This window comes from Carcharodon carcharias, chromosome 1, assembly GCF_017639515.1.
Source record: "Carcharodon carcharias isolate sCarCar2 chromosome 1, sCarCar2.pri, whole genome shotgun sequence".
NCBI classification, from domain to species: domain Eukaryota; kingdom Metazoa; phylum Chordata; class Chondrichthyes; order Lamniformes; family Lamnidae; genus Carcharodon; species Carcharodon carcharias.
This window is the reverse complement of record NC_054467.1, coordinates 31,414,594-31,437,816: the sequence shown is the minus strand read 5'-3', so window position 1 is coordinate 31,437,816 and position 23,223 is coordinate 31,414,594. Positions and strand designations below refer to the sequence as shown.

Here is a 23,223-nt window from a genome sequence, read left to right as displayed (position 1 = left end):
CAGCTCATTGTGCCTGCGATGGCTGAAAAAGAAAAACATTTTGAAAACTAGCTGCCCATTTTAATCCCACCTTCTGACACCTAGTCCATAGCCTCGCAGGTTACAGCACTCAAGGTGCAGATCCAGGTGCCTTTTAAATGAGTTGAGAGTTTCTGCCACCACCAAACCAGGCAGTGAATTGTAAATTGTAAACAACCACCATCCTCTGTGTGAAGTTTTTCCTCATGTCCACTCTAATGCTCCTACCAATCACCTTAAATCTGTGCCTCCTGGTAATTGACCTCTCTGCTAGGGCATCCCTGTCTACTGTGTCCATGTCCCTAACAATCTTGTACAGCTCAATCAGGTCACCCCTCAGCCTCCTCAGTTCCAAGGAAAACAACCCCAGTCTATCCAATTCTTCCTCATAGCTGCAATTTTCAAGTCCTGGCAACATTCTTGTAAATCTCCCCTATACTCTCTCCAGAGCAATTATGTCCTTCCTGTAATGTGGCAGCCAGAACTGTATACAAAAGTCCAGCTGTGGCCTAATCAGTGTTTTATACAATTCCATCATTGCTGAGATGGTCAGATTATTAATCAGTAAGGCAATCAAGGGTCATGGGTTAAAGGGAGGAAAGTGGAATTGAGGATTATCAAATCAGCCATGATCGCATTGAATGGCGGAACAGACTTGATGGGCTGAATGGATGTCTTCTGCTCCTACGTCTTATGGTTTTATGATCATTACATCCCTGCTTTTGTACTCTATATCTTGGCCAATAAAGAAAAGCATTCCATATGCTTTCTTCACCATCTTATCCACCTGTCCTGCCACCTTCAGGGACCTGTGGACATGCGTGCCAAGTCTCTCACTTCCTTTAGCCCTCCCAATATCCTCCCATTTATTGTGCATTCCCGAGCATTGTTTGCCCCTCCTGAATGCATTACCTCACATTTCTCTGGATTGAATTCCATCTGCCTCTTTTCTGCCCACTCAACCAAACCATTGATTTAATTCTGAAGATAACAGTTATCCTTTTCACTATCAACTACAGGATCAATTTTTGTGTCATCTGCAAATTTCCCAATCATGCCATCCACGTTTAAGTCCAAATCATTAATATATACAAGCAGCAAGGGATCCAACACTGAGCCCTGTGTTTTCTATTTACAAAAATGTTCATCAACCTTTGCATTTTGTTTCCTGTCGCTGAGCCAATTTGAATCCAACTCGCCGCATTCCCCTGTATCCCGTGGGCTTTTACTTTTCTGACCAGACTACCATGTCAACCTTTTCAAATGACTCACTTAAATCCATGTAGAGAACATCCATTGCACTACTCTCATCAATTCTCCTTGTTAATTACTCAAAAAATTTGATTAAATTAGTAAGGCACGATCTTCCCCTAACAAAACTATGTTGACTATCCCCGATTAATCCATTCCTTTCTAAGTGACAGTTTATCCTGTGTCTCAGAATTGATTCTAGTAATTTGTCCACCATGGAGTCAGACTGGCTGACCTATAATTATTTGGTCTATCCCTTGCACCCTTTGTAAATGATGGTACAAGGTTTGCAGACCTCCAATTCTCTGGTACCTCGCTTGTATCTAGTGAGGATTGGAAAATGATCCTCAGAGCAGCTGCTATTTCCTCCCTGGCTTCCTTTAATAGCCTGGGGGAGAATTTTCTCCCCATTGGGTGGACCGGTCGGGAGCGGACACGGGTAGGCACGGGCCAATTGCCGCCCGTGATCGGCTGCGCGCTGTCATTTTTCATGGGTGGGCTAATTAAGACCCACCCCAACGTGACACGCATCCAGAAGCGCTCAGCACTACCTGTGCGGGTGGAGGGGGAGGAGGAGGGAGAGTTGGTGCGAAAGAGCGTAGAATTCTTCCTGAGGCATGGAGCTGCCTCAGGGAGATTAATTTCATTATGAAAAATTGAAAAAAAAATTTAAAAAAATATTCAGCCATGTCGCCTCATGTGACAGTGTCACATGAGCGGGGACATGTTTACTAATTTTGAGAAAAAATTTTATTTAATTAATAAAACCTTCATGAAACCTCATCCCGCCCATGGTTGAGGTTTCATGAGAAATGCGAAGGACGCCTGGGTTCTTCGTCTGCCTGCCAACCTTAAGGTGGGACGGGCAACCCTGACAATTACTTCAATTAGTTCATTAATGGCCTTAACAAGCCTTTGACAGTTCGGCAGGCACACAGCTGACTCTGGTGCACAGCCGCCGAACTGAAGGTCGGAATGACGCGCAGTGACGTTGGGTCACACACCCGACGTCACCGCGCATCGTTTTACATGTCGGCCCAGCCCCGCACGCTGAACACAAGATTCTGCCCCTGGGATACCTCCATCCAGCCCTGGTGACTTATCCACCTTTAAGAAAGTCAGTCCTCCAGTACATCCTCTCTCACTATTCTTATTGTACCTAATATTTCACACTCCTCCTCTTTAATTAGAATATCTGCTTCCACCCTCTCCTTAATGAAGACAGACAAAGTACTCATTGAGAACCCTGCCCACATCTTCAACATCAGAGAACAATTTGCCTTATACATCTCTGATCAACCCTACCCTTTTCTTAGTTATTCTCTTGCTGTTAATGTGCTGGTAAAACATCTTTGGGTTTTCTTTGATTTTACCTGCCAATATTTTTTCATATCCTCTCTTTGCTTTCCTAATGACCTTTTTTACTTCACCCCTGTACTTTCTATGCTCCTCTAGGTTTTCTAAAGTATTAAGTTTTTTGTGACTGTCATTAGCTTTCTTTTTCTGCTTGATCTTACCTTGTATACTCCTAGATAATTAAGGGACTCTATATTTGGCAGTACCCACCCTTTTTCTTTGTGGGGACATGTATACACTGTGCCTGTAGAATCTCACTTTTGAATGCCTCGCACTGGTCTGTCACTGATTTCCCTTCAAGTAGCTGTAACCAGTCCACTTTCGCCAGATCACCTCTCAGCTTTGTAAAATTTGTCTTTCCCCAATTTAGTACTTTCACTCCTGTTCTATCTTCATCCTTTTCCATAATTATATTAAATCTAAATGTATTATGGTCACTATCTCCAAAATGATCACCCTCTGCTGCTTCATCCACTTGCCCAGCTTCATTTACTAATACTAAATCTAGAATTGCACTCCCTTTTGTTGGGCTTGTCACATGCTGGCTAAAAAAGTTCTTCTGAATGCAATTCAAGAATGTTATGCCCTCTTTGCCTATTACACTGTTCATATCCCAGTTGATTTTAGGGTAATTGAAATCCCCAACCAATATTACCCCGTTGTTTCTGCACTCAGAAATCTTCCTACATATTTGCTCTTCTATCTCCCTCTCACTGTAGTACACTCCTAGTAGTGTGGCTGTCCCCTTTTTATTCCTGGGGCAGAATTCTCCTGTTGGCGAGCAGGGGCGGGGCCTATTCGCCGACACGTAAAATGATACGCAGTGATGTTGGGCGGGCATCCCGACATCACCACGCATCATTTAGATTGTCAGTTCGGTGGGTGTGCAGCTGTGTCGGCTGCACGCTCGCCGAACTGGCAAAGGCCCATTAAGGCCATTAACAAAGTAATTAAAGTTGTTAGGAATGCTGCATATCCAACCTTAAGGTTGGTGGGCAGGTGAAGATCCCCAGGCGGCCTTTGCATTTTTCATAAAACCTCATCCACGGGTGGGATGAGGTTTCATGAGGAGTTTATTATTTAAATAAAAACGTTTGAAGAAGTTAATGGACATTTCCCAGCTCATGTGACAGCTTCACATGAGGGGGCATGTCCTTAAAATTTTTTTTACCTTTATTAAATAGTCCAGAACTTAAAGTGATCTCTGCACTCTTTGGGGCGCATGTGTGAAAGAGGGTAGGCCCCGACTCAGGAAATCCCCCCCACCCCACCGCCCGCACAGGGAGCGCTCAGCACTTCCGGGTGTGCGTCACGCGGCGGGCCTTAATTGGCCCTCCCACATAAAATGGCGGCACGCACCCAATCTGGGGTGCTGATCAGGTTCGCGCCCACCCTCACACAACCCCCCCTAACAGGGGGAAAATATTTCCCCTGGGCTCAACCCATATGGCCTCAATTGATGATTCAGTTAGTATATCACCCCTCCTCACAGCTGTAATTGATTCTTTAACCAATAATGCCACACCCCCACCTTTTTTATCCCTCTCTCTATCCTGCCCAAAAACTCTATATCCAAAGATTTTGAGTTGCCGTTTTTGTCCCTCTTTAAGCCAAGTTTCAGCTATAGCAACGATATCATGTTGCCATATGTCTATCTGTGCCCTCAGCTTGTCGGCTTTGTTTGCTATACTCACTGCTATATGCAATTAAATAAATACCTTTGAACATTGCCAAATTCTTGTGCTGTTAACCTTTTAACCATTGCTTCTTCTGTCTTTCACAGTCACCAGCTAATTTTCTGTTTCCCACTCCCTATTTTGAATTTGTCTTATCTGATCCTGCCCTCCCATCCCATCCCCCTGCCAATCTAGTTTAAACGCTCCCCAACAAACTAGCAAATCTTCCTGCAAGGACAATCATCCCAGACCTATGTAGGTGTAGACCATCTGGCTTCCTTTAAAAAACTCCATAAAACCTATCCCTTTGATGAAGCTTTTGGTGACCTGCCCAATGTCCCCTTATGTGGCTCGGTATCACATTTTGTTAGATAATGTTCCTATGAAGTGCCTCGGGAATTTCCCTATTTTAAAGGTGCTATATAAATTCAAGTTGTTGCAGTTGCTTCATTTTCATCAAACATTTAAGCAATATTTCACTGATTTTGTTCATTTCTAGAAAGCACCGTATCAGATAACCCTTGAGAGGGCTGATTTTAAAAGCACACGCTCTGATTGGTAGCCTCATGATTTTGTAAAAATAATCCCTGAATGAATTCCAACCGGGTGCTGTTGTGACAATGGGAATGAAACCTGTGTAAGATTCCAATGGGACAGATTATAGAAAAGGCAAACCCATTTCAAGGATTTGCCTTGTTCTCAGCACCGCATTTAAATTGGGACTCCTTAAATTCTGCCATGCTCATTTTCAAATCAAGATACCAAAAAGAAGCTACAGCAACTTCACAGAGAATTAGGCGGCAGTGTATCATAAAGCTATCAAACAATACATAAAACACTTGTAGATGCTGGAGTTTAATCTGTACACTACAGCCAAAGTGAAACCAAAATCAAGGTCAATGACTTACACAATCAGCTAAAAGGCATTCATCCTGCGAACCACATAAAGAAACCACTCAAGTAATTTTCACTGTACAGCTGACATTTTGCATAACTTCCATTCCAGTTACAAAACCCATTGTGCAAAATTTTGCCCTTATTGGGCTGGCTCAAGTGAGAGCGTTCAGGAAGACAACCGCCGCCTGCAATCGGACCACAACCGCGATTTCACGCTGGAAGGGCCAATTAAGGCCAGCCCAGGGTGAAGCGCGTGTTGCAGCCCTCACCGCTGCCTGTGTTGGGGGGGAAGGGGAGGAGGGTGAGCAGGGAACTCCGCGCACGCGCACAAGTGCGCGCAGGAAAAACTCCCTGAGGTACGGGGGTGCCTCAGGGAGCTGAAGATATAAAAAATCAAAAATGAAGAATTTAAAAATGTTAAAAAAACATGTTCCCACATGTAACTTTGTCACATAAGCAGGGACATGTTATTAATGAAAAGTTAAACATTTTTATTTTATTTTTAATTGCTGTTGGAAACCTCATCCCGCCCATGAATGAGGTTCCCTAAAGAGTGTAAAGGCTGCTTGGCCTTTTCGCCTGCCTGCCAACTGTAAGGTTGGATGGGCAGCGAAAAATTACATTTAATTGGTACTTTAATGGCCTTAATAAGCTTGTTAACTGTTGGCAGGCATGCTGCCAACTCCTGCGTGTGCCTGCCAACCGAAATATTGCACAAGTCATCGCATGTCATCTTATGTTCATTTGGGTCGGGCGCACACCCACCCAACGAGGTAAAATTTCTGGCCATTGAAATGCTGCAGAAAAACTGAATTAGTCTCACTGTTGTAATCATCTCACACTTCTGCTTTATATTACTGCTAACAAATTTTCTTTGCTGAGGTTATAAGGAGGATTAATTAGGGCAGTGTGGTTGATTTGTACCTGTGAAATTTCAAAAGGGGTTTGATAAAGTCCCACATAACGGGCGTGTTAGCAAAATTGATGTCCATAGGATTAAATGGGTAGTGGCAGTGTTGATACAAAATTGGTTATGAAAGCAGAGTAATGACGGTCAATGGGCATTTTTCAGACTGGAGGGAAGTATGCCATAATGTCTCCAGGGTTCGCATTTCGGACCACTGCACTTTTTGGTGTATGTTAACAACCTGAACTTGGGTATACAGGGTGGAATTTCAAAATATGACACCAAGCCACAAGAGGATATTTTAGGTCGGATGACCAAAAGCTTGGTTAAAAAGATAGATATTAAGGAGTTTCTTAAAGGAGGAAAGCTAGATAAAGAGGTGGAGAGGTGTCAGAAAGGAATTCCAGAGTCTAAGGCCTAGGCAACTGAGGTAGAGCGATTAAAATTGGGGATGCTCAAGAGTCCAGAATTAGATGAGCTCAGGTATCTTGGAGGGTGGTACAGCTAGAGGAGATTACAGAGATAGGGAGGTGCTAGGCCAAGGAGGGATTTGAAAACAAGGATAAGAATTTTAAAATCAAGATTTTGCTTGACTGGGAGCCAATGTAGGTCAGTGAGCATAGGCTTAATAGAAGAATAGGACCTAATGCGAGGGAGTTAAGACACTAGCAATAGAGGTTTGGATGACCTCAAGTTTACAGAGGGTAGAATGTGAGAACTAACCAGGAGTGCATTGGAATAGTTAAGTCTACGGGTAACAGAGGCATGAATGAGGGTTTCAATAGCAGATGAGCTGAGACAAGGGTGAAGTTGGACATGTCACAGGGGTAGAAATAGGTTGTCTTAGCGATGGTACAGGTATGACGTTGGAAGCTCATCACACAGTTAGTCTTGCTTATGCAATTGCATCCCTGATAACACCTCTGCAACTCTGCCCTTTGCTTCACAAGTCCAAATTGCTGGAACCCAGAATTTTTGGATCATCTATTTGCTACAGGAGATTTGTGACTTCCTGTACCAACTAAAACCACTATAGTACAGTACAGCACTTTGACCTTTAATGTGTGGTTAGGCAGAACATTCATCATGCTGACCTAGCTGTATTGTCATTTCTATTTATTCAGCAAAATGAGGATTAATGCGCCACACTGGTGGGCTAGGACAGTTTCCTTTACCCTTGAGATCTAGGATCTAATCTAGTTTAGATTGATGGGATGAAAGTCTCCTCTTTCTATTGTTGCAGGTTTGAAATGAGCTCAATCAGATCCTAATAGGCCTCAAACTTGTAACACAAAACCGCAGGATGGCTGTTCATGAACATTCTGTTGAAGGGAATACTTGTTAGAGTCAAGGATAAAGTTAAATTGTTAGAGCAAAGTGGAAAGAACTTAATTCTGCAGGACTAATTCCATAACCTAACATTACCAGTGAGATGCCATGCTTGCAGGGAGCATGGATCAGGGAAATAGGGCCACGACACATTCCTGCTCAGGTGAGGGATTAAGTCTTGCATCTTAACACGTTATGCCTTACCCAGAAGTGACTGGTACTAATACCGCAGGACGAAAGTACAAAATGTATTCCAGTAGTCATCAAAAATTAAAATGACCGTGTACTGTGAAGTATTGACCGATTAAATATATTTTTTCTGTTCTTACTCTACAGGTAGAAGAAAGTTATGTAAATAATCTGGTGGAGAATTTACAAAATACGTAAGTCTGATTTTAACCAGTTGATAGTGGAATACAATATATGGGAGCAGCAGTTCATGGCCTGGGATTCAAATTTACTGCCCCACTTATGGAACTCTAATTGCACCATGGCACAATAAGGAGATGTGGAGCAGGGGAGAGGAAGATCCCCAGAGCCATTGCTCACCTCCTGACAGCCATTTTCCAGTAGTGCTAGCAGAGGTCTTGAAAACAGGTGCTTTATATCTTCCTTATTACAATTTTCACATGACCTTAGGAGGTTAAGGGAGATTAATAGGAAGGAAATTGTAACGAGTTTACCCATTAAAAAAAAATGACTTTGCACAAAGTGGAAAACAAATTTTAAGTATGAGCCATATATGGGCTACTGGTAAAGAACCTTGCGCAAAAGCCATGTATATCTGAAAATCATGGGCAGTGTGCCAGTGATTCCCCAGTATACACAGCTGGCTGGCAAGGCTCCCTGCTGGTAACACATTGATAAGATCAGCCCTTTAGTGTGCTAATCTGAAATTGTGGCTATGTTTATATGGAACAGGTTAATTTCAGATTTTGCACTCACAGACAGGAACCTTGCCTGGGACCACATATTGGAAGTAAGTTTAATGCGCTCATATCAAATTCCTTTCTCTGCTATCTTAGTGAAAGAGTTAACTCCAAACTGAAAATGAAATTACACTTGGATTGACGTAAGGGTAGAGAGGAAATTGTCATTTCTACTCTGAGCTCCCTGATTAGCATAAACTACTTTTCAGGTTATTTCTAATTCAACTCCCAAGTTAATCTTCCATGGATTCTGCTAATACTTTATGGTAGTCGCCAGAATTTTTTGAAGCATTCACTGTCATAAGAATATTGAAATGTCCATTACATTTTGTGTGACATAAATGCATGGAGATTACACCGACGGACACAAGGAATAAACCTGTTAATGTGTTTTCACAACCTTAGTAACAATGTTAACCTATTTAAATAAACTTGTTAATGGTTGTAATAAATTAGCTGTCATTCAGTGCATTGGTCAGTAATATCACACAGTGCAATTTCAACCCTAAGAGTATGAAAATAAATTATTTTTGAAAGTTACCAGAAAATCACAAGTGTTCTCTTCTGTAAGTTTGTTCTGAAAAATGATAGTTCTGGGTTATTGATATATTACCCACAGGTACTCCTATGAAATACAATCAGGACTTCTTGAGATCATCTCCCCTTCTGCTAATTTTTATCCTGACCTCTCAAATCTGAGGGAAACCTTTGGAGATTCCCAACAGAGAGTAAAGTAAGTCACTCTATGAATTTTGAAGCAGCTTACCAATATATTTTCCAACAAAAAACATTCTATAGATGTTACAATATAACTGAGGAAGATATTGGGAGGGATCTCTTTACATCAGAAAGCCTCCATTACACTTTCAACTTTGACCATCATCTCACCTTAATACAGGGTACATTGCATGTGGCAGAGTTTGATCAATGTGGAATTTGTGTATGGTCACAAAATTTGGTGCTTTAACATCTGTTTTTTTTAATGCTATGAATGCCGCTTTGCCTCCACAATGGCATCCAAGGCATTCATGCACACTTTTGTTCTGGTGATGACACAGCTATATGTTGTTTTGGTGAGGGCTTAACACATGCATAGGGAGCATCTGCAGGAAATATGCCGAGTACGCAGATCCTGATGTCAATGTAATGCTGATCTGACGCCAGCACTGCCATTTTGGAATTCAAAAATCCAGCAAGCACTGTCTCTTAAACAATTGAGCATACTGGAAACAGCTCCTACCAGCACTATTTAAAGGGACTATCAACTATTTATAAGCTAGTTGCTGATTGATTTCTGTGACTGCTGTGATTATAGAAGTATTTGTTAGTTTCTAAAATTGTGTAATGTTGCTGAAGTTCAGGGAGTCATGTGGCACGTGCTGAAGGAATTAGTTCTTACTTCAAGAAGTCTGCACAAACCACTTGCTGCCAGACATGGATGCAATAGTTTGCATCCCCCTTGAGCTAGAGTATGACTTAGAAAATAAGCAGAGGTATCACAGAGCAGGACAAGCTGCTGGAAGAGGGAGGAGCAGGAGTGGGAAAAGGAGTCTCAGCAGGAGACCATATCCACCCAGGATATTCAGGGATTCTCAGCGAGGAACAGTGGGTCATTGGCCTCCACTCCAAAGGACATCCTCACTGATATTTGCCACCTGCTGCAGCCACAATTGTAGCTTCAGAGCAGGGCGAGGATCTCATTACCACCAACTGTGAAGGTGGCCGCAATGATAAACTTTTAAGCATCTGGTTCTTTCCAGGCTGGAGCAGGTAATATTTGCAACAATCATCCGTTCGCCATCTAGTGTTGCGTAAGGGAGATCACTGAGGTTTTGTATCCAAAAAGAACCAAGTACCTTTCACTCTCTCTTGCCAGAGAGAAGCAGGCAGAATGAGCATTGCATGAAGCTTTCCCTTGGTACAGACTGCCATTGACTGCACACAGGTTGCTTTGCAGGCACTGCATGTCAACTTCAAGATATACCATAACCGGAAGGGATGCCACTCCCTAATAAGTGAAGCTGTTGTGCGATTATACCTAGAGAATCCCAGCAGTCATGATAATTTCATTCTGCATCGGTCTGCTGTACAACACAAATGTGGGCAGCACGCATATCATGAAAGCCCTCACATCTTTTCTAAAGTGCAGCATCCAGGACTGGATGCAGTACTCCAGCTGAGGCCAAACTAGTATCTGAAACTAGTTCATCATAACATCCTTGCTCTTGCATCCTATACCATGATCAATTAAGTCTAGGATACTGCATGCTTTTTTAACCACACTCTCAACCTGTCCTGACACCTACAATGGCTTATGCACATATATACACCCAGTTCCCTCAGCTCCTGCACCCACTCTAGAGTTGTACTCTTTGTTTTATATTGTCTCTCCATGTTTTTCCTACTGATGTGAATCACTTCACATTTCTCCATGTTGAACTTCATCTGCCACCTGTCGGCCCATTCCACCAACTTGTCAACATCTTTTCAAAGTCCTACATGATCCTCTTCACAGTTCATATTGCTGACAAGTTTTGTATTATCCACAAATTTTGAAATTGTGCCCTGTATACCAAAGGTCTAAGTCATTAGTATATATCAGGAAGAGCAAGGGTCCCAACACTAACCCCTGCGGAACTCCACTATGAACATTCCTGCACCCCCAAAAACATCCATTAACCGCTACTCGTTGTTTCCTGTCACTCAGCCAATTTCATATCCATTTTGCTCCTTTTCCTTTTATCCTTTGAGCTACAACTTTTCTCACAAGTTTGTTGTGTGGTGCTGTATCAAATGTCTTTTGGAAGTACATGTATAACCACATCAACTGCATCACCTGCATCAAACCTCGCTGTCACCTCTTCAAAACATTTAAGTTAGTTAAGCATGATTTTCCCTTAAGAAATCCATGCTGGGTTTCATCAATTAACCCACATTTGTCTATGTGATTATTAATTTTGTCCCCAGTTATTGCTTCTAGAAGCTTCCGCACCACTGAAGTTGACCTGGCTGACTTGTAGGTGCTGTGCTTATCTTTACAGCTTTTTTAGAACAAGTGTGTAACGTCTGAATTTCTCCAGTCCTCTGGCACCACCCCTGAAACTAAGGAAGACTGAAAAATTATGGCCAGTGCCTCCACAATTTGCTATCTCACTTCCCTCAGCATCCTTGGATGTATCTCATCTAGACCTGGTGCCTAATCAACTTTAAGTGCCTATTCAATACTTGCTCCTTATAAATTTTAAACCTTTCTTGTGTCTGATTTACCTCCAAATCTTCCCTCTGTCACTGACTATCACTGGGAGGAATTTTCCATGCCCGCTGGCGTCGGGTGTGCATGAGCAGACAATGTGGCGAGAAGGCCAAAAATCGCCATCGTGAAACCAGTTTGCGATCGTCCTCTCCACTCATCAATGGCAGGCCACCTTTCCTGCTGCCAGACGTCAGAAATACATTGACATACCATTATAAGCCCTGCTTACCGGAATCAGCCCCCCACGTCAAATTCACCACCCACGTCGGCGGGAAAACATGCCGGTGCAGAACACATCTTGACAAGTGTGACATGCAGGAGTCGGAACTTACCGTCAGGGCCTTGCTGACATCGCGGACATCCAAGGAGCAGAAAACGCTGGAGCCCTCCAGGAACTAGACCCTGGAGGAACATGTGCATCGTATGCTGGGTGGATTTATATGGACTTGACTTTGGAGGAGGATGTACCAGGGGAGGAGGTTGTAACTGGGGAGAATGCAGCAACTGGGGAGGTAGTTGTCAGCAGGGGAGGAAGGTTTGAGTGAAGTCATTCGAAGGGCGGAAGAGGTTCGGAGGGGGGAAGGACTTTGGATGGATGAAAGAATTTGGTGGGTGGGAAAGTGAGTTTGGAGGGAGGCAGGACTTCGGGTGGAGGAAGGAGTTCGGAGGGGGAAAGGAGTCCAGGAGGAGGAAGGAGTCCAGGGGGAGGAAGGGTGGAGGAAGGTGTAAGGGGGAGGGGGGAATGCTGTCCAGGTGAATGTGCAAGGGAGAGGCCTGTGGAGTCGATGACTGCCTCCTGGGGAGCAAAATGAGGCGGGGTATGGTAGGAGGAAATGAGGAGAACAAGAGAGGGAAGCATTGAGAGGTGTGCGCACGGCTGCACTTTAAATGTGTCGCCCGGCATGAGAAAGCGGCGAGGTGACGACGTGGCAAGCAAATCGGAGGTCACCTGCTAGCAAAACGGCATGTTTCCCGGGAATGCATGATTAATGAAGCGGGATTGGGACAATACGACACAAAAACCCACCATTGCTACCAGCAGGTAAAACATCATTTTCCCGGCCCCATTTTCCCGGCACTTAGTGCAAATATGGGACGATTCTGCCTAATAATTCCACAAACAAAGCAGCTAACTGTACACCAATATATGTTTGGTGCTTTTGTCTATGCTACAACTTTTGATTGGCTGAGACAGGTTAGAGTTGACCTGGCATAGATTGAGTCAAATCCCTCCTATGGTTATGCAGGCATGAGACCTGTTTCATCAGGGACAGTTAATGTTTCAAAAAGGAAGAAGTTTGTTGCTAATGACTGCCTGGAGACACTGGTGGCACAGTTAATTAAAACTTAACTCCTAATATGTGTGTAAAACAACTCCAGACATAAGGCAACTATAAGGAGGCTATGGAGCAGTTAGTTACCAAATAGATTATGCTGTATTTAATGCAAATAAATAAAATAGTATTCAGATACTTACAACAAAATCTCCACAACAACTTTCATATAATATCTCATTTAATAATTCATAGCAAACTTCAGAAATTTGGGAGGTAGTTCTCCAACAAACAGTCCAATGCAAGTTATTCTGATTATTTTCCATCTTCCTGCAAAACAGTGCTCTACCTAGCTATTACTATTCTTTGGAAGGAATTCTAAGGTAGCACACAGTGAAAGAATTCTATTCTCTACTGCCATTAAATTAAACTCACCCATTGTCAATGGGAAATGGGAAGTTTTTAAATATAAAACATCAAATAATGCAAGTTCTTAACGTAGTGTTGAAGTATTTAAAGAGCATTTTAACATATCTGTTAAGTACCTAAGGGCGCCACACCCAACATCCGAGGCTGCTAACAAGTTCCCTTGGGAAGTGTTTGGAGTGCTTAGCATTTATCCAAAAATAGTCAGGCATACATCAATGTAACAGAGGTGAGGGAGGGGTCGGGTGAAGGGAGACTTAGAAATCTAAAGAGAAAGGTCTCGATATTGGAACAGTATAGTGACGTAGGTAAAGACAAGCAGTGTGGGACAGGAGGGGACAGAGAGCTTAACAAAAAATATACTTAAGCGAATAAGGTCATTGCAGGGAATAGAGGTAAAAAAAATTGAAATTAAATGCTCTTTATCGAAATGCACGAAGCACCTGCAATAAGATGAATGAACTAGGGTACAAATAGAAGTAAATCGTTTAAATCTAATTATCATTACAGGATTTTCGGGTCGTCGGGCAGGCGCGGTGTGCCCAGGAGCAGCCAGGAAACAGCCCACCTCCCGCGATCAGTCCCCAAATGCGATTTTACGCTGGCTGGCCAATTAACGGCCAGCCAGCGTGAAAGGTAAGCTGAGAAGCTCAGCGCTGCCAGGGTGGGGGCAGGAGGAGGGCAAATGCAAAAGTCTGCTCATGCACTGAGGAGCGCACGCTGAAAGCGCCCTGAAGGCAGAGAGCTGCCTCAGGGAGCTGAAGAATTTTAAACCAATGAATAAAGTTTTTAAAAATCGAGAAAAAATGTCCACTCAGCAGGCTCTCTCACCTTAACATGTATATTTGAAAAATTCTGCCCAAAAGTTTTTATTTTTTTCAAATTTAATTATAAAAACCTCATCCCACCCGTCGATGAGGCTTCCTAAAAAATCCAAAGGCCACCTGGCCGATTCGCCCGCCTGCCAACTGCAACGTTGGATGGGCAGAAAAATATACAGGTTGATTAATTGATTAATAGTCTTAATAGGCATCTTAATTGTTGGCGGACATGCTACTGACTCTCGCACATGCCTGCCGATCAAAATATCGTGCAAGTGCGTGATGACATCGGGACACTCGCCTGACATCATCGTGTGCTATTTCACGCTTGGGCGCACGCCTGCACGCCAGGCAGAAATTCCTGCCCATGGTTACAAGGTGATCAAAGTTGGGAAATAAATATTCCAGGGTACGCAATATTTAGGAAAGACAGACAGATTGGCGAAGGAAATTGGATAGCCCTTATAGTAAAGGATGACATAAGGACATTAGTGAGAAAGGATCTGGCCTCTGAAGATCAAGAAGTAGAATCAATATGGGTGGAAATTAGTAGTAGCAAGAGTCAGAAAACACTGGCAGGAGTGCTGTAAAAGCCCCTTAACCGTGGTTCCACTGTTGGGCAGAGTATTAAACAAAAAATTACTGGAGCATATGTTACGACCGAGATGGGAGGAGTGCACTGTCTATCTATAGTTCCACTACTCCATGGGTCACAACATATATTTAAATTATTTCTCCAGCTAGCTATACGGCCAAATATGTGCTTTACCTATTAATCACAGAATGACCACTTAATGCCTAGGTTCCTTCAATAAACAGCAAAATTATTAGTTTATTATTAAACCAAACTGGTCAAGTGGAAAGTCAAAGCTTATTAACATATAGTATGAAATATGAAAGTATAATAATCACCCCTTCTGAACCCTAACACACACACACATCAAAAATAAGATAAAATAAAATAGGGAAATTCTTCCAAATAGTTAAAGTCAAAGATTCAAGGGAAAAAGATAAATGGTGGAGTCCTTGAAATTATGTCTGGGTTTTATGGTTGGTCTCTCAATGCTGACCTGTGAAACAATCGATGGCTCTTGCACTATTTTTCAGGCGGACTTCATGGAGAACTTGCAGTTATTCAATTTCAGAACGTAGAACGAGTTTGGAGAAATTGCCATTTGCTTTTTGCTTTTGACTGAGTCTGGAGCTTAAGGACCTGTTATCTTCTTTACCCAAGCTGTTGATCCTTTTTGTTTCCCCGAAGCAAAATCCACCAACCAGCTTTTAAAACACAATTTTCCAGGCATGGTTTATTTTCAAAGCCATAAACCACCATGTGACCCCTTTGTGAACAGTCCACCAGGGTCCACCAGGGACCCTGAACCAGGGTCAAGAGGTTTCCAGCTTTTTTAAAATTGCTTAATTACCTTTTCCTGTAAAATGCTGTCTTTTCCCAGGGACAGCAGCAACCAGAGTCGTTGAATTAACCCTTTAATGGACAGTATCTTTTAAAAATCACAAATTCTTCCAGAATGTTCTTCGATCTTGACGATGAGCCATTTTCTGTGATCAAAGCGTTAATGACACCTGTAACAAAAGAAATGTAATAATTGTAGGGGACTTTAATCTTTGTATAAACTGGGACAAGCAAATTGGGAAGAATGGCCTAGGAGATGAGTTTGTAAAATGTTTTTTGTGAGTTTCTTGGAGCAGTGCATAGTGGAACTGACTAAGGATAAAGCTATCTTAGATCTAGTATTGTGTAATGAAGCAGGGGTAATTAGTAATGTCATAGTTAGGACCCACTGGGTAATAGCGACCATAATACCATTCAATTCCATGTTAAGTTTGAAAATGATGCATTCCAATTCAAACAAAAATCTTAAACTTAAACAAAGCCAAGTACATAGGTATGAGGGGAGCACTCGCTAAGGTTAATTGGGTAAACAGAATAAAAAAATATGGAGGTAAATGAACAGTGGGAAACTAAAAAAAATGTTCGACAAAAATACATTCCATTGAAGAAGAAAAACTCAGCAAGAAGGACCCATCTGTGGCTCACTCAGGAAGTTAAGGATAGTTTTAGATTAAAAGGAGAAACTTACAATGTTGCTTAAAAAAGTAGCAAGTCTGAGGATTTGCAGTGTTTTAGAAACCAGCAAAGGCTACCAAGAAGTTGATAAAAAGGGAAAAAATAGAATATGAGAGTAAGCTAGCCAGAAATATTAAAACAGATTGCAAGAGCTTTTATAAGTATTTAAAAAGGAAGAGAATAGCTAAAGTGAGCTTTGGTCTCTTAAAAGCAGAGAAAGAGAAATTATCATGGAGAATGAGGAAAGGACAGAGGCATTGAACAAATATTTTGTGTCTGTCTTCACAGTAGAAAACACAAGTTCCATAACACAATTAGATGATAATTTAGGGGCTAAAAAGAGTGAGGAAATTGGAGAAAGTAAAAGTAGCAAAAGAAAAAGAAAGAGAAAGGTAATTTAAGAAGCTGGAATTAGAATTTCAGGCAAGGGAGAAGGAACGAGAAAGGGAATACCAGCTTAAAAGGCTGTAATTAAAAAAAGAGACCTCAGATGGTGGGGAAAGTTCTGATGATGAAAAAGCCACCTCCAACCCAAAGCCCAGTGGGGAGATGTTTAAATTTGTGCAAGCTCTTCCAAAGTTTGAGGAAAGGGATGTAGAGGGATTTTTCATTTCATTTGTAAAGGTAGCTAAGCAAATGAAGTGGCCAAAAGAAAACTGGACATTGCTCCTCCAGAGTAGGTTGGTGGCTAGAGCTCATGAGGTTTATGCATCACATTCAGAAGAGGTTTTACTGGATAATGATGCAGTAAAATAGGCTATCCTTAATGTGTATGAGTTGGTTCCTGAGGCGTGCAGGCAGAAATTTCGAAACATAAGGAAGCAGCCTAGGCAGACTTATATTGAATTTGAGAAGGTAAAGGAAAGAAATTTTGACCGTTGGAAGTGGGCATTAAGGATAGAGACAATGAATGAGGCTCTTAGAGAAATAACTCTCCTGGAAGAATTTAAAAATTCACTTCCTCCACAGTAGTTAGAATCCATGTTGAAGACCAGAGGGTTGCAACAGGTAGTCAGGCAGCAGAGATTGGTAACAATTATGAGCTGGTCCACAAATCAAAACCCTTTTCCATCAACCCCACAAACCTGAGAAGGATAGAAAGTGGGAAGGTAAAAGAAGGCAAGTAGCCAGGGAAGAGAAGGAACAGCTGGGAATTCCTGGGAAACTGTTCCTCAGACCAGAAAGGAAGGTGCTGAGGATGGAAGTGATATTCGACGTCCTAAGCTAATCCATTGTAACAAGGTGGGACATGTTTGTGCAGATTGCCAGAAGGTGTGTGAGAAATCCATAGGCTTATTGGGGTACATAAGGGCGATTCAGGAAAAGGAGCCCTGACTGAAAATGCAACAGATCAAGTTATAGCATTAATTGTAGCTTTGAAACAAAGTGTGAACACTGCTGTGAGCTCAGGAGAGGTGAATGAGATACATGAGCGTTATAAAGAACTTTTGTCGAGAGGGAAAATAACCCTTTAACCCTCAAATGAGGCAGCTAAGTCTATAATCATATTAAGAGAAATGGGAGCCACTCAGACACTTTTGCTGGGGAAAGGCATAACTTTTCCCTCAGAAAGTGCATTAAAAGCTAAAGTTTTAATAAAAGGTATTGACAGGGAGTATATACCCATAACTTTGTGTTTTCAGATTATAAAGTGACAAAATGTGTCTACCTGTACACCCATTTGTGATCAGAAATTCTTAACTTTTCCAGGCCAAACACTTCTTCTAGGTGCTGCCCTGACATCTGCTGCTGGGGTGGAGGCAGCCTGTGCAATGGTGGCCGTGTTGCCTCTGACGACTTTGGCCTGGGTCCTCTGGAGAGCCAAGGTCTTGGAGGACCTGGCTTGCTTTGGCTGTCCTCCTGTAGGCCAGCTGCTCCCTCTGTGGTGACAGAGGTTGAGGCTGAGGGAGCTTGCAGGGAGAACACAGCCTCTGTGATTCCTGAATGGATGACCCGGGGTGTCCAGCTGCTGCTCATCGTCCCTTCGGGTGCCTGAGGACCTCGGCCTGACTCCTTGAGGGAAAGGAGCACCTAGAGGGACATTGAGGTGCTCCTTTTCCCTCTCTCGTTGCCACTGCAGGAACTCACCTTTCCCCCAGAAAATGCATTAAAAGACAAAGTTTTAACAAATGGTATTGGTGGGGAGTATATACACATACCTTTGTACTGGGTGTACTTTGGAGTGTGACCTAACGGGCGAAATCGTCCCAGACTTTCACTAAGTTGCGGTAGCAAGCAGGAAAAACAATGCTTTACCTGCTGGCTGCAATGATGGCTTTTCAAGCTGTATTGTCCCAAACTTGCCGAATTAGTTATGCATTCTGGGGATACATGCTGTTTCCATGGCGGGCGGGCTCCGATTTGCCTGCCACGCCATCACTTTGCCGCTTCATCATGCCAAGCACCACATTTAAAGAACAGCTTCGCTCAGTGCTTCCAGCCCAGGGCTGCTGCAAAGAAGACATGGCCACAAAAGGCAAGAAGACTGCAGCCCTCAAGTGCTTTTTGGATGCACTGGCTGTGGGAGGTGTACTAGTCTGGCTTGGTAGGCGATGGCAGTGGGGATCAGTGCCAATGCTGTACAGAAGAGGTCGGCCATCCGATGCAGATAGAGGATGAATGATCTCATCCGTACTGCCAGGGTATGGCAACCATCTCATCATTCTAAACTCTCACACTCAAGCCTATCACACATTCATTGGCATCTTACTCGCTGCCAGCTCAAGGGACATCACCACCCAATCTCACACACATACCCTCACATGTCCATCTGGCATCATCTCCTCTGGAGAATGCCTCCTCAGCCCTCACCATATTAAGGCCACTTGCACAGACCAACATGTGCCCCGCACACATCCTGGGATAGAAACATAGAAACATAGAAACTAGGAGCACGAGTAGGCCATTCGGCCCTTGAACCTTCTCCGCCTTTCAATATGATCATGGCTGATCCTCTATCTCAACGCCATATTCCTACTTTCTCTCCATACCCCTTGATGCCCCTAATATCCAAAAAATTATCAATTTCTTTCTTGAATATACTCAGTGACCCGGCCTCCAGCACAATTCCACAGGTTGACCACCCTCTGGGTGAAGAAATGTTTCCTCATTTCAGTTCTAAATGGGCTGCCTTGTATCCTGAGATTGTGCCCCTGGTTCTGGACTCCCCCACCAGGGGAAACATCCTCCCTGCATCTAGTCTGTCTAGATCTGTTAGAATTTTATATGTTTCAATCAGATCCCCTCTCATTCTTCTAAACTCTAGTGAATACAGGCCCAGTTGAACCAATCTCTGCTCATATGACTGTCCTGCTATCCCCAGTATCAGCCTAGCGAACCTTCACTGCACTCCCTCTATGGCAGGTATATCCTTTCTTAGATAAAAGCAAAATACTGCAGATGCTGGAAATCTAGAACAAAAACAAAAATATCTGGAAAAACTCAGCAGGTCTGACAGCATCTGCGGAGAGGGATACAGTTAATTTTTCGAGTCCGAATGACTCTTCACCAGAACTAAGGAAAAATAGAAAAGAGGTGAAATATAAGCTGGTGGGTGGGACAGGTAGAGCTGGATAGAGGGCCAATGATAGGTGGAGACTGCCAAAAGATGTCATAAACAAAAGGACAAAGAGGTGTTGATGGTGGTGATATTAGCTAAGAAATGTGCTAATGGGGACATTAATGGTAGAAAGCAGGATGAGCAAGGGACAGATAACCCTAGTGGGGGTGGGGTGGGGTGGGGGGGAATCGAAATAGGCTAAAAGGTAGAGATAAAACAATGGATGGAAATACATTTAAAATAACGGAAATAGGTGAAAAAAGAAAAATATATATAAATTATTGGAAAAAGGGGGATCTGAAAGGGGGTGGGGATAGAGGAGAGAGTTCATGACCTAAAGTTGTTGAACTCAATATTCAGTCCGGAAGGCTGTAAAGTACCTAGTCGGAAGATGAGTTGCTGTTCCTCCAGTTTGCGTTAAGCTTCACTGGAACATTGCAGCAGACCAAGGACGGACATGTGGGCATGAGAGCAGGGTGGTGTGTTGAAATGGCAAGCGACAGGGAGGTCTGGGTCATGCTTGCAGACAGACCAAAGGTGTATCCTTTCTTAGGTAGGGAGACCAAAACTGCATGCAATACTCCAGGTGTGGTCTCATCAAGGCCTTGTATAACTGCAGTAAGACATCCCTACATCTGAACTCAAATTCCCTTGCAATGTAGGCCAACATACCATTTGCCTTCCTAATTGCTTGCTGTACCTGCCTGTTTGCTTTCATTGACTGGCGTACAAGGATTCCCAGATCCCTTTGTACATCCACATTTCCCAATATATCACCATTTAAATAATACTCTGCCTTTCTGTTTTTCACACCAAAGTGTATAACTTCACATTTATCCACGTCGTACTGCATCTGCCATGTGTTTGCCCACACACACAACTTGTCTAAATCGCCCTGAAGCCTCCTTGCATCCTCCTCATAACTCACAACCCTGCTAGTTTTGCATCGTCAGCAAACCTGTAAATATTGCATTTGGTTTCCTTATCCAAATCATTTATATATATTGTAAATAACCAAGCACTGATCCCTGCAGTATACCACTAGTCACTGCCTGCCATCCGGAAAAAGACCCATTTATTCCCACTCTCTGTTTCCGGTCTGTCAACCAATTCTAAATCCATGCCTGTATATTACCCCTCTCGCCTCTTACGTGGGACTTTATCAAAAGCCTTCTTGAAATCTAAATACACCACATCCACTGGTTCTCCCTTATCTATTCTACTAGTTACATTCTCAAAAAACTCCAATAGATTAGTTAAGTATGATTTCCCTTTCATAAACCCATGCTGACTTTGTCTAATCTCATTAATGCTTTCCAAGTGTTCTGTTACCACATCTTTTATAATAGACTGCAGCATTTTCCCCACTACTGATGTTAGGCTAACTGGTCTGTAATTCTCTGTTTTTTTCCCTCCCTCCTTTTCTAAATAGTGGGGTTAAATTTGCCACCCTCCAATCTGTAGGAACTGCTCCAGAATCTGTAGAATTTTGGAAGATGACCACCAATGCATCCAATATTTCCAGGGCCACTTCCTTTAGTACTCTGGGATGTAGATTATCAGGCCCTGGGGATTTTTCAGCATTTACCCCGTTAATTTCTCTAGCACCATTTTTTTTTACTAATACTGATTTTCTTCAATTCCTCCCTCTCACTAGAAGCTTGGTTCCCTAACATTTCTGGGAAATTATTTGTGTCCTCTTTTGTGAAAACAGAAGCAAAATATGTGTTCAATTCTTCTGCCATTTCTTTGTTCCCCCTTATAATTTCCCCTGTTTCTGACTCTCAGGGACCTACATTTGTCTTTGTTAATCTTTTTTTTCTTCACATATTTATAGAAGCTTTTACAATCAGTTTTGATGTTCCCTGCAAGTTTACTCTCATACCCCATTTTCCCCTGTTGATCAATCTTTTTGCCCATGTTTGCTGAATTCTAAACTGCTCTCAATCCTCAGGCATGCTGCTTTTTCTGGCAATTTTATATGTCTCCTCTTTGGATCTAATACTATCCCTAATTTCTTTTGTAATCCATGGTTGAGTCATCTTTCCTTGCGCCAGACAGGAATGATTAATTGTTGTAATTCATGCATAATTCCTTAAATAATAACCATTGCCTATCCACCGTCAACCCTTTTAGTAAGGTTCCCAATCCATCATTGCCAACTCGCACCTCATATCCTCGTAGTTCCTTTTATTTAGATTCAGGACCCTAGGCCAGAATTTTCTCGTCGGCTTGCGGGAACGGACCTCACATGCCGATGCGTAAAATGACACACGGTGACATCAGGCGAGCATTCCGATGTCACTGCGTGTCATAGAGATATTTTGGTGGGCGGGGCGATGATCTCCCATGCGCGCCCGTCATTATTTAACAGGCCACTTAAAGACCTTGAGGCAGTAACTGACGCTGATTTTTCAGGGCCCATGCGATCTTCAGGTTGTCGAAGATAAGAGTGTTATTTGCAAGACATTTAATGCTGAAACTTACTTATACTTGCCTCTGTGAGCAGAAATACTTCAAAACTCTTCACAGCTGCTCGGACAGGAGTAGCAGGCTTCAGTCAGGACTCTGGAATAAACATCATTTCTGGGGCCTTCCTGGTTTCAGGAAGCCTTCCCTTAGCCTGGGAATGGGAGTTGTGTTCTCCACTGGAGGCACCTCCTCTAGGGAGGAAGGGAGGGCCAGAAGGGGGTGGAGGCCAGGAGACCACATTCAGCCTCCAGGGGACCCACCTTTGGGAGGAGAGGTGCAGGCACAAGGGGCACAGGGCCAACAGGAAGTCCAAGGACGCCATTATCTTGCTGCCAGGGTTTACAGGTGGCGAAGCAGCTACCTCAATATGTCTGAGGTGCAGTGCCATTTGTCAGATGGTAGGCCCTGAGATCTGCGTCAACTGTGTGGGTGGGCACCCCATGCCAGTGGCATTGAAGGTCACGGCTACCCTCAACTTCTATGCCTCCGGCTCTTCCCAGGGGTTAGTGGGTGATCTTTGCGGAGTCTCCCAATCAGCCGTCCACACTTGTGTCAAGCAGGTGACTGACACTCTGTTCAGGCGTGCATTGATGTTCATCCACTACCACTGGGATGAGGCCAGCCAGACAGAGTGAGCCAGAGGTTTTGCAGCAGTTGCTGGTTTCCCCCGTGTCCAGGGTGCAATCGACTGCACACATGTAGCCATCGAGGCACCAGCGGGTGAGCCCGGTGCCTTCATCAACAGGAAGGGCTTCCGCTCCATGAACGTGCAGATGGTGTGTGATCACAGGATGCTGATTCTACAAGTCTATGCCAGGTACCCAGGCAGCTCCCATGATGCTTACATCCTCGGACACTCCCAGGTGCTATGGCTCTTCAGTGCTCCTGCCTGGCTGGATGGATGGCTGCTCGGTGACAAGGGCTATCTCCTCAAAAGGCAGCTTATAACGCCTCTCTGACATCCAA

At 43.3% G+C, this 23,223-nt stretch overlaps 1 protein-coding gene across 4 annotated transcripts in view; it reads left to right on the top strand.

The window, feature by feature from the left end:
• LOC121284965 (alpha-1,3-mannosyl-glycoprotein 4-beta-N-acetylglucosaminyltransferase B-like) overlaps positions 1 to 23,223 on the top strand; it is a 277,514-nt gene that overhangs the window by 141,591 nt on the left and 112,700 nt on the right. For all 4 annotated transcript variants that reach the window (XM_041200995.1, XM_041200975.1, XM_041200984.1 and 1 more), the window contains 2 exons: positions 7,771 to 7,817; positions 8,983 to 9,096. In XM_041200995.1, coding sequence (XP_041056929.1) covers positions 7,771 to 7,817; positions 8,983 to 9,096 — 161 coding nt within the window. The remainder of the gene's footprint in view (positions 1 to 7,770; positions 7,818 to 8,982; positions 9,097 to 23,223) is intronic.